This window comes from Panulirus ornatus, chromosome 36, assembly GCF_036320965.1.
Source record: "Panulirus ornatus isolate Po-2019 chromosome 36, ASM3632096v1, whole genome shotgun sequence".
Classification (NCBI taxonomy): Eukaryota; Metazoa; Arthropoda; class Malacostraca; order Decapoda; family Palinuridae; genus Panulirus; species Panulirus ornatus.
In genome coordinates, this window is record NC_092259.1 from 2,689,316 (window position 1) to 2,702,833 (window position 13,518).

Sequence of the window (13,518 nt, forward strand, 5' to 3'; positions counted from 1 at the left end):
GGCTTTATATTGTGCTGTACGGTGTATAGTGACCTGTAACATCTTATGACAACTAGTATTTTGCTGCTGTTTTGAAAAGGAAATTGTCAAAACCAGGACGTTATATTTATAGGAAAGATTAAATGATGAAAATGAAAACGCTACGAAAACCAAGCAAGAGCAGAAGACATTATCATCATGCCAGTAGCAGTGTTGTGAGATTTTATAGGGGCCTAGTAATGCTAGGAAGAGCAGATTAATATATATATTATTATATTAGAAACTCCAAATTTCTGGTGATGAAAACTCGTGGAAGTTGTATCTAAGTCATAAGGGGTGATATAATACTTTGCAAAAGTTTTATTCATTTGAATATCATTGGGAACTTGTTTGTCATTACAAAAAAATCATTTAAATATTAATGAATGAATAAACTTTGGCCAGGTATCAAAATGGAGAAGGTTAATTTTAGGTGCAAAGAACTTACCTCAACCTTTACAACAAAGAACTCCATTACTCTTAACTCAACATTTTATCATAACTAATAGTGTTACTGGACTCCGTCTGCATGTGTTTAAGCCATGAGTGAGAAATCAACTTCAGCAAAGTGATATCAATGTCTGTGGACAAAGGGGTGTACAATCTTGTTTAAGAACTACCTACCCCGATAGAATTCCTTTCCGTTATTGACTTAAGTGCAACCTTGAAACTCCAGGTGCCCCATAAATGGAGTCCTGGATCCTTAGGTTATTTATTGAAAACTGTAACTAATGAATTTCTAAACCACCAGGGAAAAGGAAGAATGAGCACCTACTGGCTTCTTGGAAAACAAGATGCAGATCATTAGATACTATCAATCAACACCTTCAACCTCTAGGAATTGTTCTTCTATGACCACCTCTAGATCCACCATCTGATGCTGATGGGCCATATCAACTCCAGCTTCCAGAGTAATGTTGTGTGAAGGGTTACTTAAGCCTGCACTCTATGACTCCATTTACTCAATGCCAAAAAAAAATTCTTAAACCTTCAATACTCTGTACCTAAGAACTATGCCACTGTCACCTGTAAAGACAACACACCTCCAACACGTTAAAATCTACAATCTTCTTTGGCCAGTAAATGTTGCACATTTGTCTATATAAGTAGCCTAACTGTTTGTACAGCATGATGGAACCATAGGAAACACTTAAAGTATTTAGGTCAAGAGAGCATTTTAGGAGAGAGATCATCCATATTATTTGGGATAATGAAGGTCTTATTTCATGAACTTCAACTGTTAAATTACTACTTTGATGATCCTGTCACCAGTGTTCAGTGCAACAAACAAACTGTTAGATACATTGATCGTTGTATATGTATATATGAAATTTATGTTTTATTACTGAGTTATTTATGTGGGTAAAATCTGAAAGCATTTCATCATAAGTGAAAATGGAATTAATTGGTGATAGGAAAATGTTCTGTATAATTTTGAACATGAGAAAGCAGTTCTCATGGAGGTGAGGATCAGGGAGGAGTGGAGGTATGGTGTATGGAAGAATGGAGAGGTCAGTGCATTGGCAAGTGAGAAGATGAATCAGAGAGAATGCAAAGAGGAGTATGAAAGGAGGGAGACTGAAAGTTTAAACAAAAGTGAAGTTAAGGCAAGGATGCAGTCATGTGTGATTGGGGTGTCTTAAAGGTTTTAGAGAAAGGTCATGAGATACAGGAATAAAGAGGGAGATGCATTGTGGAGTAATGAGATTAGAAATACTGTGGAAGAGACGAAAAAGGCAAATGGAAGATTGCTCAAAAGGAATGTACTAGTGAAGTTCAGCAAAGGAGGAGGGAAGAATATAGAATGAGTAAGCAGAACATTATGAAGCTGAGACAGGAAAGCAAAGAAAGAGTAGATGAAGGTTTTGGAAGAAAGGTGAGTCTAGAGTTTAGAAACTAAGAAATTGTTCAGGAAGTAAGTGAAAAAGGAAAGAGGCAGATGTAAGAGTGGAAAAGTTAATATGGAAAGTAAGGAGGGGAAGTTGATGAATCATAAGGAGGAAGTGAAAGAAAGATGGAAAGAGTATTTTGAAGAATTGATGATTGTGGGAGAAGGCGAGGTAGCATTTGTTACATGCAGGGATTATAGAGGATGGAAGGAAGAAGATAAAGTGCAAGGGCCTAAAGCAAAAAGGGAGTTAAGAAGGAAGTTCGAAAAGGTATCTGGAGTGGATTGGATTACAGTTGAAGAACTGAAGTACAGAGAAGAGAGTATGATAATGAATGCATTTGCTTTGCACTTTAACATGGAAACAGAAAGTTGTGCCTGAAGATTGGGTGATAGCTGTTATTGTTCCTTAATTCAAAGGAAAAGAAATTAAGGTTGTATGTCGGAATTATACGGGAATAAGCCTGCTAAGGTAGCTCCAGGGTTAGATGAAAAATGCTGCATCCACTCGCATCCATTCCCTAGCTTTTATGTGTAATGCACCGAAACCACAGCTCCCTATCCACAACCAGGCCCAACAAACCTTTCCATGGTTTACCCCAGACACTTCAAATTCTCTGGTTCAGTCCACTGACAGCACATTGAACCCAGGACACCAACCACATTGTTCCAATTCACTAAATCTTATGTATGCCTATCACCCTCCTACATGTTCAGGCCCTGATCGCTCGAAAATATTTTTCACTCCACCCTTCCATCTCCAATTTAGTCTCATCATTCTCCTTGTTCCCTCCTCTTCTGACACAAAAATCCTCTTTCTCAACCTTTCCTCTCCATATGTCCAAACCATTTCAGCTTATCCTCTATTGCTTTGTAAACCACACTCTTTTTATTACTACATACCTCTCTTACCCTTTCATTACTTATTCAAACCACCTCACACTCCATATTGTCCTCAAATATTTCATTTCCAACTCTTCAACCCTCCCCTGCAAAGCCTTATCTTCATATGGTCCATGCCTTGCATCCATATATTGTTGGGACTACTGTTCCTTCAAACATACCGATTTTTGACCTCACATAATGGTTTCTCATTCCACACATTTTCTCTTTCCACACAATCTTCAGCACTCACTCCCACCTCCTTGGTTCCATTCACTACCATGTCCACTCTCGGGTATCTAACACACTTCACACTAATTTTGCTCCATTCAAACTCTCATCCCAACTAACCTATCCTTCAACCCTGTTAAACCTGATAATCTTGCTTTTATACACATTCACTCTCGACTTTCTCCTTTCATGCACGCTTCTAAACTCGGTCACCAACTGTTAAATTTTCACTCGAATCTGTCACCAGTGCTGCATCATCAGCAAACAATTGACTCACTTCCTAGGCCCTTTCATCCCCCACAGACTATATACTTGTTCCTCTCCACAAGACTCCCACATATAACTTCCTCATCACCACCCCATCCATATACAAATTGAACAACCTTGGTGACATTACACACCCCTGCCTCAGACCAACCTTCAGTTGAAACTTACATGCTCTCCTTTCATTCTGCTCGTACACAAGCCTTACACCCTTAATGAAAGCTTCTCTCTGCTTCAAGTGGCTTAACTCCCACGCCATACATTCTTAAGACCTTCCACAAAGGATCTCTAATATCCCTATTGTATGATTTCTCCAGATTTATAGATGCCACATACATACATATCTTCTTTAAGTATTTCTCTCACAAATCCTTTAAAGCAAACATCTGATCCTCTACTACTCCTTAAATCACACTGCTCCTCCCCTGTTTGATGCTCTCTACATGCCTTCACCCTCTCAATCAGTGTCCTCCTATATAACTTACCCTGTATACTCAACACAATTGTACCTCTGCAGTTTGAATGCTCACCTTTATATCCTATGCCTTTATAAATTGGCTCTATGCATGCATTCAGCATTCCTTACCAACCAACCAATCAACAGCACAGTCACTCCCTTTCTCAATAAGTTTAACTGCAATACCATCCACTCCAGCCGCCTTGCCACATTTCATCATACGCAAGGCTTTCAACATCTTTTCGTCTTTACCAAACCACTCTCCATGACTATCACTTCACATACCACCCCAACCCAAAAACCCTACACTATCATCAAACCCCATCCCAAACACCTCATACTCAGTCGTCAAATACATTTAACAGTCCTTCAAAATACTCACCCCATCTTCTCATTACCTGTTATCACTTCCCATTTCCCCCTTCACCAACATCCACATTTATTCTCGTCTTATGTGCATTTTTTTTTACCTCCTTCCAAAACATCATCTAGTTTATTGGTACTCGCTCACCCCAACACTCATTTGCCCTCTTGACCTTCTACCACTTTCTCTTGTACAATCCCTAATCATTTGTACTCCTTCCCTGTGTAAGTACTACTCAAATGCCTCTATTTCCTCTTTCACTGGCAACTTCCTCATCTCACCACTCATTACCCATTCTAATTGCAAGCCACATGCGTCTCTTGCACATGCTAGCACTGCTTCCCTAAGTACCTCCCATTCCTCACCGTCTCCCCTTGCTTCATTTACTCATCTTTAGCCATTCTACACTCCAGTCTGTTTTCCAAGCTCACTTATTCTCACCACTCTCTTAACATTGTTTCCTCTTTTTTGAAAACATCTACAAATCTTCCCCCTTGCCTCCACAAGAAAGTAATCAGACATCCCACCAGCTGCCTCTCTCAGCAAGTAAGTGTCTTTTATGAGTGTAAGCATAGGTGATTGAAGGTAAAAATAAAGTAATGGTGTTTGAAAGGAAACAGAATGAAAGTACAGTTGACTCTCGATTTAATGGACCGTGATATAACAGATTTCTGGTTTAACAGACAAGGCAAATAATAATACATTAATTAGGAAAGGTAAAGAATATGAGGATCAGATATTTGTGGTGAAAATGACCGTGGAAAAGTATCTAGCAGATAAAACATTGTATGCATCTTTTATGGATCAGGAATCAACTGGAATGCTTTATGGGATGTACTAAGGATATGTGGGGTGAGGGGACAACTGTTGGATGGCGTGAATGTCTTTCATAGAGGAGCAAATGTATAGTTTCAATATATATGTGGGTGTGAGAAAGGGCTGTGTGATGTCAACCATGGCTTTTTGATATGTATATGATTGGAATGATAAGAGAGAGGAAAGCATGTAAGGCATACACGTGTAGGAAGAGAGGAAAATGAGTGGTTCTCAGTGAATGTTGGTTTGCGGCAGGGGTGCCTGATGTCTCCATGGTTGTTTAATTTGTTTATGTATGGGGTTTTTAGGCAAGTGAATGTGAGTTTTGGAAAGAGGGGCAAGTATGCAGTCTGTTGCGGATGAGAGAGCTTGAGAAGTGAGTCAGTTGTTGTTCACTGATGATACAGTGCTAGTGGCTGATTCGGGTGAAGAAGTGCAGAAGCTGGTGACTGAGTTTGGTAAAGTGTGTGAAAGAAGAAAGCTGAAAGTAAATGTGAATAAGAGCAAGGTTACTAGGTACAGTAGGATTGAGGGACAACTCAATTGGGAGGTAAGTTTGAATGGAGAAAAACTGGAGAAAGTGAAGTGTTTTAGATATCTGGGAGTGGATTTGGCAGCGGATGGAACCATGGAAGCGGAAGTAAGTCATAGGGTGGGGGAGGGGGCGAAAGTTCTGGTAGTGTTGAAAAATTTGTAGAAGGCAAGAACATTATCTTGGAAAGCAAAAATGGGTATGTTTGAAGGAACGGTGGTTCCGAAAATGTTATATGGTTGCAAGGCGTGGGCTATAGATAGAGTTGTGAGGAGAAGGGTGGATGTGCTGGAAATGAGATGTTTGAGGACAATATGTGGTGTGAGGTGGTTTGATCGAGTAATTAATGAAAGGGTAAGAGAGATGTGTGGTTATAAAAAGAGTGTGGTTGAGAGAGCAGAAGAGGGTGTTTTGAAATGGTTTGATCATAGGGAGAGAATGAGTGTGGAAAGATTGACAAAGAGGGTATATGTGAAGGGAACAAGAAGTGGGAAACCAAATTGGAGGTGGAAAGATGGATTGAAAAAGATTTTGAGTGATCAGAGCCTAAACATGCATGAGGGTGAAAGGTGTGCAAGGAATACAGTGAATTGGAACGATGTGGTATACCGGGGTCGATGTGCTGTCAGTGGATTGAACCAAGGCATGTGAAGCGTCTGGAGTAAACCATGGAAAGTTCTGTGGGACCTGGATGTGGAAAGGGAACTGTGGTTTCGGTGCATTATACATGACAGCTAGAGACTGAGTGTGAACGAATGTGGCCTTTGTTGTCTTTTCCTAGTGCTACCTCGCACACATGCAGGGGAGGGAGTGTCATTTCATGTGTGGTAGGGTGGCGACGGGAATGAATAAGGGCAGACAGTATGAATTATGTACATGTGTATATATGTATATGTCTGTGTGTGTATATATATGTATATGTTGAGATGTATAGGTATGTATATGTGCGTCTGTGACATGTATCTGTGACACGTATGTATATACACGTGTATGTGGGTGGGTAGGACCATTCTTTCGTCTGTTTCCTTGCGCCACCTCGCTAATGCAGGAGACAGTGACAAAGTATAATATATAAATATATTTATATATTTATTATACTTTGTTGCTGTCTCCCACGTTAGCGAGGTAGCACAAGGAACAGATGAAAGAATGGCCCAACCCGCCCTCATACACATGTATATACATACACGTCCACACACACACACATATAAATACCTATAAATTTCAACATATACATATATATACATTTTTTTTTTTTTTTTTTTTTTTTATACTTTGTCGCTGTCTCCCGCGTTTGCGAGGTAGCGCAAGGAAACAGACGAAAGAAATGGCCCAACCCCCCCCCCCCCATACACATGTACATACACACGTCCACACACGCAAATATACATACCTACACAGCTTTCCATGGTTTACCCCAGACGCTTCACATGCCTTGATTCAATCCACTGACAGCACGTCAACCCCTGTATACCACATGACTCCAATTCACTCTATTCCTTGCCCTCCTTTCACCCTCCTGCATGTTCAGGCCCCGATCACACAAAATCTTTTTCACTCCATCTTTCCACCTCCAATTTGGTCTCCCTCTTCTCCTCGTTCCCTCCACCTCCGACACATATATCCTCTTGGTCAATCTCTCCTCACTCATTCTCTCCATGTGCCCAAACCATTTCAAAACACCCTCTTCTGCTCTCTCAACCACGCTCTTTTTATTTCCACACATCTCTTTTACCCTTACGTTACTTACTCGATCAAACCACCTCACACCACACATTGTCCTCAAACATCTCATTTCCAGCACATCCATCCTCCTGCGCACATCTCTATCCATAGCCCACGCCTCGCAACCATACAACATTGTTGGAACCACTATTCCCTCAAACATACCCATTTTTGCTTTCCGAGATAATGTTCTCGACTTCCACACATTTTTCAAGGCTCCCAAAATTTTCGCCCCCTCCCCCACCCTATGATCCACTTCCGCTTCCATGGTTCCATCCGCTGACAGATCCACTCCCAGATATCTAAAACACTTCACTTCCTCCAGTTTTTCTCCATTCAAACTCACCTCCCAATTGACTTGACCCTCACCCCTACTGTACCTAATAACCTTGCTCTTATTCACATTTACTCTCAACTTTCTTCTTCCACACACTTTACCAAACTCAGTCACCAGCTTCTGCAGTTTCTCACCTGAATCAGCCACCAGCGCTGTATCATCAGCGAACAACAACTGACTCACTTCCCAAGCTCTCTCATCCCCAACAGACTTCATACTTGCCCCTCTTTCCAGGACTCTTGCATTTACCTCCCTTACAACCCCATCCATAAACAAATTAAACAACCATGGAGACATCACACACCCCTGCCGCAAACCTACATTCACTGAGAACCAATCACTTTCCTCTCTTCCTACACGTACACACGCCTTACATCCTCGATAAAAACTTTTCACTGCTTCTAACAACTTGCCTCCCACACCATATAATCTTAATACCTTCCACAGAGCATCTCTATCAACTCTATCATATGCCTTCTCCAGATCCATAAATGCTACATACAAATCCATTTGCTTTTCCAAATATTTCTCACATACATTCTTCAAAGCAAACACCTGATCCACACATCCTCTACCACTTCTGAAACCGCACTGCTCTTCCCCAATCTGATGCTCTGTATATGCCTTCACCCTCTCAATCAATACCCTCCCATATAATTTACCAGGAATACTCAACAAACTTATACCTCTGTAATTTGAGCACTCACTCTTATCCCCTTTGCCTTTGTACAATGGCACTATGCACGCATTCCGCCAATCCTCAGGCACCCCACCATGAGTCATACATACATTAAATAACCTTACCAACCAGTCAACAATACAGTCACCCCCTTTTTTAATAAATTCCACTGCAATACCATCCAAACCTGCTGCCTTGCCGGCTTTCATCTTCCGCAAAGCTTTTACTACCTCTTCTCTGTTTACCAAATCATTTTCCCTAACCCTCTCACTTTGCACACCACCTCGACCAAAACACCCTATATCTGCCACTCTGTCATCAGACACATTCAACAAACCTTCAAAATACTCATTCCATCTCCTTCTCACATCACCGCTACTTGTTATCACCTCCCCATTTACGCCCTTCACTGAAGTTCCCATATATACATATATACATATATACACATGTACATAATTCATACTTGCTGCCTTTATTCATTCCCATCGCCACCCCTCCACACATGAAATGACAACCACCTCCCCCCGCATGTGCGTGAGGTAGCGCTGGGAAAAGACAACAAAGGCTACATTTGTTCACACTCAATCTCTAGCTGTCATGTATAATGCACCGAAACCACAGCTCCCCTTCCACATCCAGGCCCCACAGAACTTTCCATGGTTGACCACAGACGCTTCTCGTTCCCTGGTTCAATCCATTGGCAGCATGTCGACCCCGATATACCACATCGTTCCAATTCACTCTTATTCCTTGCATGCCTTTCACCCTCCTGCATGTTCAGGCCCCGATCGCTCAAAATCTTTTTCATTCCATCTTTCCACCTCCAATTTGGTCCTCCTCCCCTCTCATTTTTAATTTTCCAAAGGAAGGAACAGAGAAGAGGGTCAAGTGAGATTATTCCCTCAGAGGCTCAGTCCTCTGTTCTTAATGCTACCTTGCTAATGCAGGAAATGGCGAATATGTAGGAAAAAAATATACTGTGTATGTGGGTGGGTTGGGCCATTCTTTTTTCTGTTTACTTGCGCTACCTTGCTGACGCAGGAGACGGTAATTAAGCACATTATAAAGATATATATACATGCACATGGTGAGAGTAAGCGAGCTTGGAAAGGAGACTCGTGTGAGGAAGTACCAGGAGAGATTGAGTGCAGAGTGGCAAAAGGTGTGAGCAAATAATGTAAGGGGAATTGGGGGAGGAATGGGATGTATCTGGGGAAGCATTGATGGCTTGCACAAAAGATGCTTGTGGGAGGTGGTCAAATTAGAAAGGGTGGTGAGTGGTGGGATGAAGAAGTGAGACTGTTAGTGAAAGAGAAGAGAGAGGCATTTGGATAATTTTTGCAGGGAAGTAGTGCAAATGACTGGGAGATGTATAACAGAAAGTGGCATAAGGTCAAGAGAAAGGTGCAAGAGGTGAAAAAGAGGGTAAATGAGAGTTGGGGTGAGAGAGTATCATCTAATGTTAGGGGGGAATAAAAAGATGTAAATAAAGTGCGTAAGACAAAGAGAGCAAGTAGGAACATCAGTGAAAGGAGCTAATGGGGAGGTAATAACAAGTAGTGATTCAGAGAAGGAGATGGAATGAGTATTTTGAAAGTTTGTTGAATGTTTGATGATAGAGTGGCAGATGTAGGGTGTTTTGATCGAGGTGGTGTGCGAAGTGAGAGGGTCAGGGAGAATGGTTTGGCTAAAAGAGCAAAGGTAGTGAAAGCTTTGTGGATTGTGGAAGATGAAATCCAGCACGTCGGTGGGTTTGGATGGTACTGCAGTGGAATTTATTAAAAAAAAGGGGTGACATTGTTGTTGATTGGTTAGTAAGGCTATTCAATGTATATATGGGCCATGTGAAGTGCCTGAGGATTGGCAGAATGCATGCATAGTGCCATTGTACAAAGGCAAAGGGGATAAAGATGAGTGTTCATACTACAGAGGCATAATCTTTTTGAGAATTTATGGGAAATTATATGAGAGGGTATTGATTGAGAAGGTGAGGTATGTACAGATCATCAGATTGGGGAGGAGCAGTGTGGTTTCAGAAGTGGTAGAGGATTTGCCTTGAAGAATATATGTGAGAAATACTCAGATGGATTTGTATGTAGCATTTATGGGTCTGAAGAAGGCATATGGTAGGGTTGATAGAGATGCTCTGTGGAAGGTTTTAAGAGTATATGGTGTGGGAGGTAAGTTACGAGAAGCAGTGAAAAGTTTTTACCAAGGATGTAAGGCATATATACAAGTAGAAAGAGAGGAGAGTGATTGGTTCCCGGTGAATGTCCAACTGTAGTAGGGGTGTATGATGTCCTCATGGTTGTTTGTTTGTGGATGGGGTGGTTGGGAAGGTAAATGCAAGAATTTTGGAGTCTGTTGGGGATGAGAGGTAATGGGAAATTAGTCAGTTGTTGTCCGCCAATGATACAGCTCTTGTGGCTGATTCGAGTGACAAACTGCAAAAGTCAGTGACTGAGTTTGGAAAGTGTGTGAAAGGAGAAAATTAAGAGTAAATGTGAATAAGAGCAAGGTTGTTAGGTGCAGTAGGGTTGAGGAACAAGTTAATTGGGATGTAAGTTTGAATGGAGAAAAATTGAAGGAAGTGAAGTGTTTTAGATATCTGGGAATGGGCTTAGCTGCGAATGGAACCATGGAAGTGGAAGTGAGTCAAAGGGTGGAGGGGGCGAAAGTTCTGGGAGCGATGAAGAATGTGTGAAAGGAGAGAACATTATCTCAGAGAGCAAAAATGGGTATGAAGGAATAGTAATTCCAACAATGTTGTATGGTTGCAAGGCTTGGACTATAGATGAGGTTGTACAGAGGAGGGTGAATGTGTTGGAAATGAAATGTTTAAGAACAATATGGTGTGTGATGTGGTTTGATCGAGTAAGTTATAAGAAGGTAGGAGAGATGTGTGGAAATAAAAAAGTGTGGTTGAGAGAGCGGAAGAGGATGTGTTGAAATGGGATGGACACCTCGAGAGAATGAGTGAGGAAAGATTGACAGAGAGGATATATGTGTCAGAAGTTAAGGGAACAAGAAGCAGGAGACCAAATTGGAGGTGGAAGGATAGAGTGAAAAAGATTTTGAGCATTCGGGGCCTGAACATACATGATCGTGAGAGGCATGCAAGGAAACGAGTCATGTGGTATACCGGGGTCAACGTGCTGTCAGTGGACTGATTCAGGGCACATGAAATGTCTGGGGCAAACCATAGAAAGGTTTGTGGGTTCTGGATGTGGATAGGGAGCTTTGGTTTCAGTGCATTCCACATGACAGCTAGAGACTGAGTGTGAACAAATGTGGCCTTTTTTGTCTGTCTGGCACTACCTCGCTGAAGCATGGGTAGCAATGTTCCTTCCTGTGGGGTGGGTAGCAACAGGAATAGAAGGAGGCAAGCAAGTATGAATATGTACATATGTATATATATATGTCTGTACATATGTATGTATGTGTATGGGCATTTATGTATACATTTATTTGTATATGAGTGGATGGGCCATTCTTCGTCTGTTCCCTGGTGCTGCCTCGCTGATGCAGGAAACAGTGATTAAGTATGATAAATAAAATGGATAATATCATTGTTTTTATACGTAATCACTGCTTCCTGCATAACAATGTACCACCAAGAAAACAGATGAAGAATAGCCCATCCACTCATAAACACATAAAAATATATATATACATACGCACCCATACACACACATATACATATCAACGTATATATATACACATACACAGACAGATACATAGAACCACATGTACATATTCTTATTTTCTAGCCTTCATCCATTTCTGGTGCCATCCCACCCCATAGGAAACAGCATTGCTACTCCCTGCTTAAGCGAGGTAGCACCAGGAAAACAGACAAAAAGGCCACATTCGTTCACGCTCAGTCTCTAGCTGTCATGTGTAATGCACCAAAACCACTGCTTCCTATTCACATCTAAGACTCACAGACCTTTCCATGGTTTACCCCAGACATTTCACATGCCCTGGTTCAGTCCACCGACAGCACATCAACCCCAGTACACCACATCGTTCCTATTCACTCTATTCCTAGCATGCTTTTCACTCTCTTGTATGTTCAGGCCCTGATCACTCAAAATCTTTTTCACTCCATCCTTCCACCTCCAGTTTGGTCTCCCACCTCTCCTTGTTCCCTCCACCTCTAACACGTATATCATCTTTGTCAATCTTTCCTCACTCATTCACTCCATATGCCCAGACTATTTCAACACGCCCTCTTCCGCTCTCTAAACCACACTCTTTTTAGTATCACACATCTCTCTTACCCTTTCATTACTTACTTGATCAAACCACCTCACACCACATGCTGTCTGTAAGCATTACATTTCCAACATATCCACCCTCCTCCATACAACCCTATCTATAGCCCATACCTCGCAACCATATAATATTGTTGGAACTATATTCCTTCAAACATACCTATTTTTGCTCTCCAAAGTAATGTTTTTCATCACTCCCAGAACCTTCTTCTCCTCCCCTACCCTGTGACTCTCTTTCACTTCCATGGTTCCATTTGCTGTTAAGTCCACTCCCTGATATCTAAAACACTTCACTTCCTTCAATTTTTCTACATTCAAACTTGCATCCAAATTTACTTGAACCTCAACCCTACTGAACGTAATAAACCTTGCTCTTATTCATAATTACTCTCAACTCTTTCTTTTCAAACACTTTCCCAATAACTTTCCAGTCCCTTTGATCCCCAACAGACTGCATACTCACCCCTCTCTCTAAAACTCTTTCATTTACCCCCCTAACCACTCCATCCATAAACAAATTAAACAACCATGGGGACATCACACACCCCTGTCACAGACCAACCTTCACTGGGAACCAATCGCTCTCCTCTTTTCCTACTCATAAACATGCCTTATATCCGTAGTTAAATCTTTTCACAGCTTCTAGCAGCTTACCTGCCACACCAGATACTCTTAAGACTTTCCACAAAGCATCTCTATCAACCCTATCATATGCCTTCTTCAGATCCATAAGTGCTAAATACAAATCCATCCATTTTTCTAAGGATTTCTCATACACATTCTTCAAAGCAGACCCGTGATCCACACATCCTCTACCGCTTCTGAAACCACACTGCTCTTCCCCAATCTGGTGATCTGTACATGCCTTCACCCTCTCAAATAATTTCCCAGGAATACTCAACAAACGAATCCCTCTGTAGTTTGAACACTCACTTTTATCCCCTTTATCTTTGTACAATGGCACTATGCATGCATTTCGCCAATCCTCACGCACTTCACCATGGTCCATACATACAATGATTATTCTTACCATCCAGTCAACAACACA

General features: G+C 41.5%; 2 protein-coding genes across 2 annotated transcripts in view; one reads left to right on the forward strand and one right to left on the reverse strand.

Annotated features, from left to right (window-relative positions):
• The window catches only part of LOC139760255 (atrial natriuretic peptide receptor 1), a 469,288-nt gene extending 468,004 nt beyond the window's left edge, over positions 1-1,284 (forward strand). Inside the window, exon 20 of the mRNA XM_071683187.1 lies at positions 770-1,284. Coding sequence (XP_071539288.1) covers positions 770-826 — 57 coding nt within the window. The 3' untranslated portion in view covers positions 827-1,284. The remainder of the gene's footprint in view (positions 1-769) is intronic.
• LOC139760256 (solute carrier family 23 member 1-like) overlaps positions 1-13,518 on the reverse strand; it is a 268,117-nt gene that overhangs the window by 44,255 nt on the left and 210,344 nt on the right. The window lies entirely within an intron of this gene.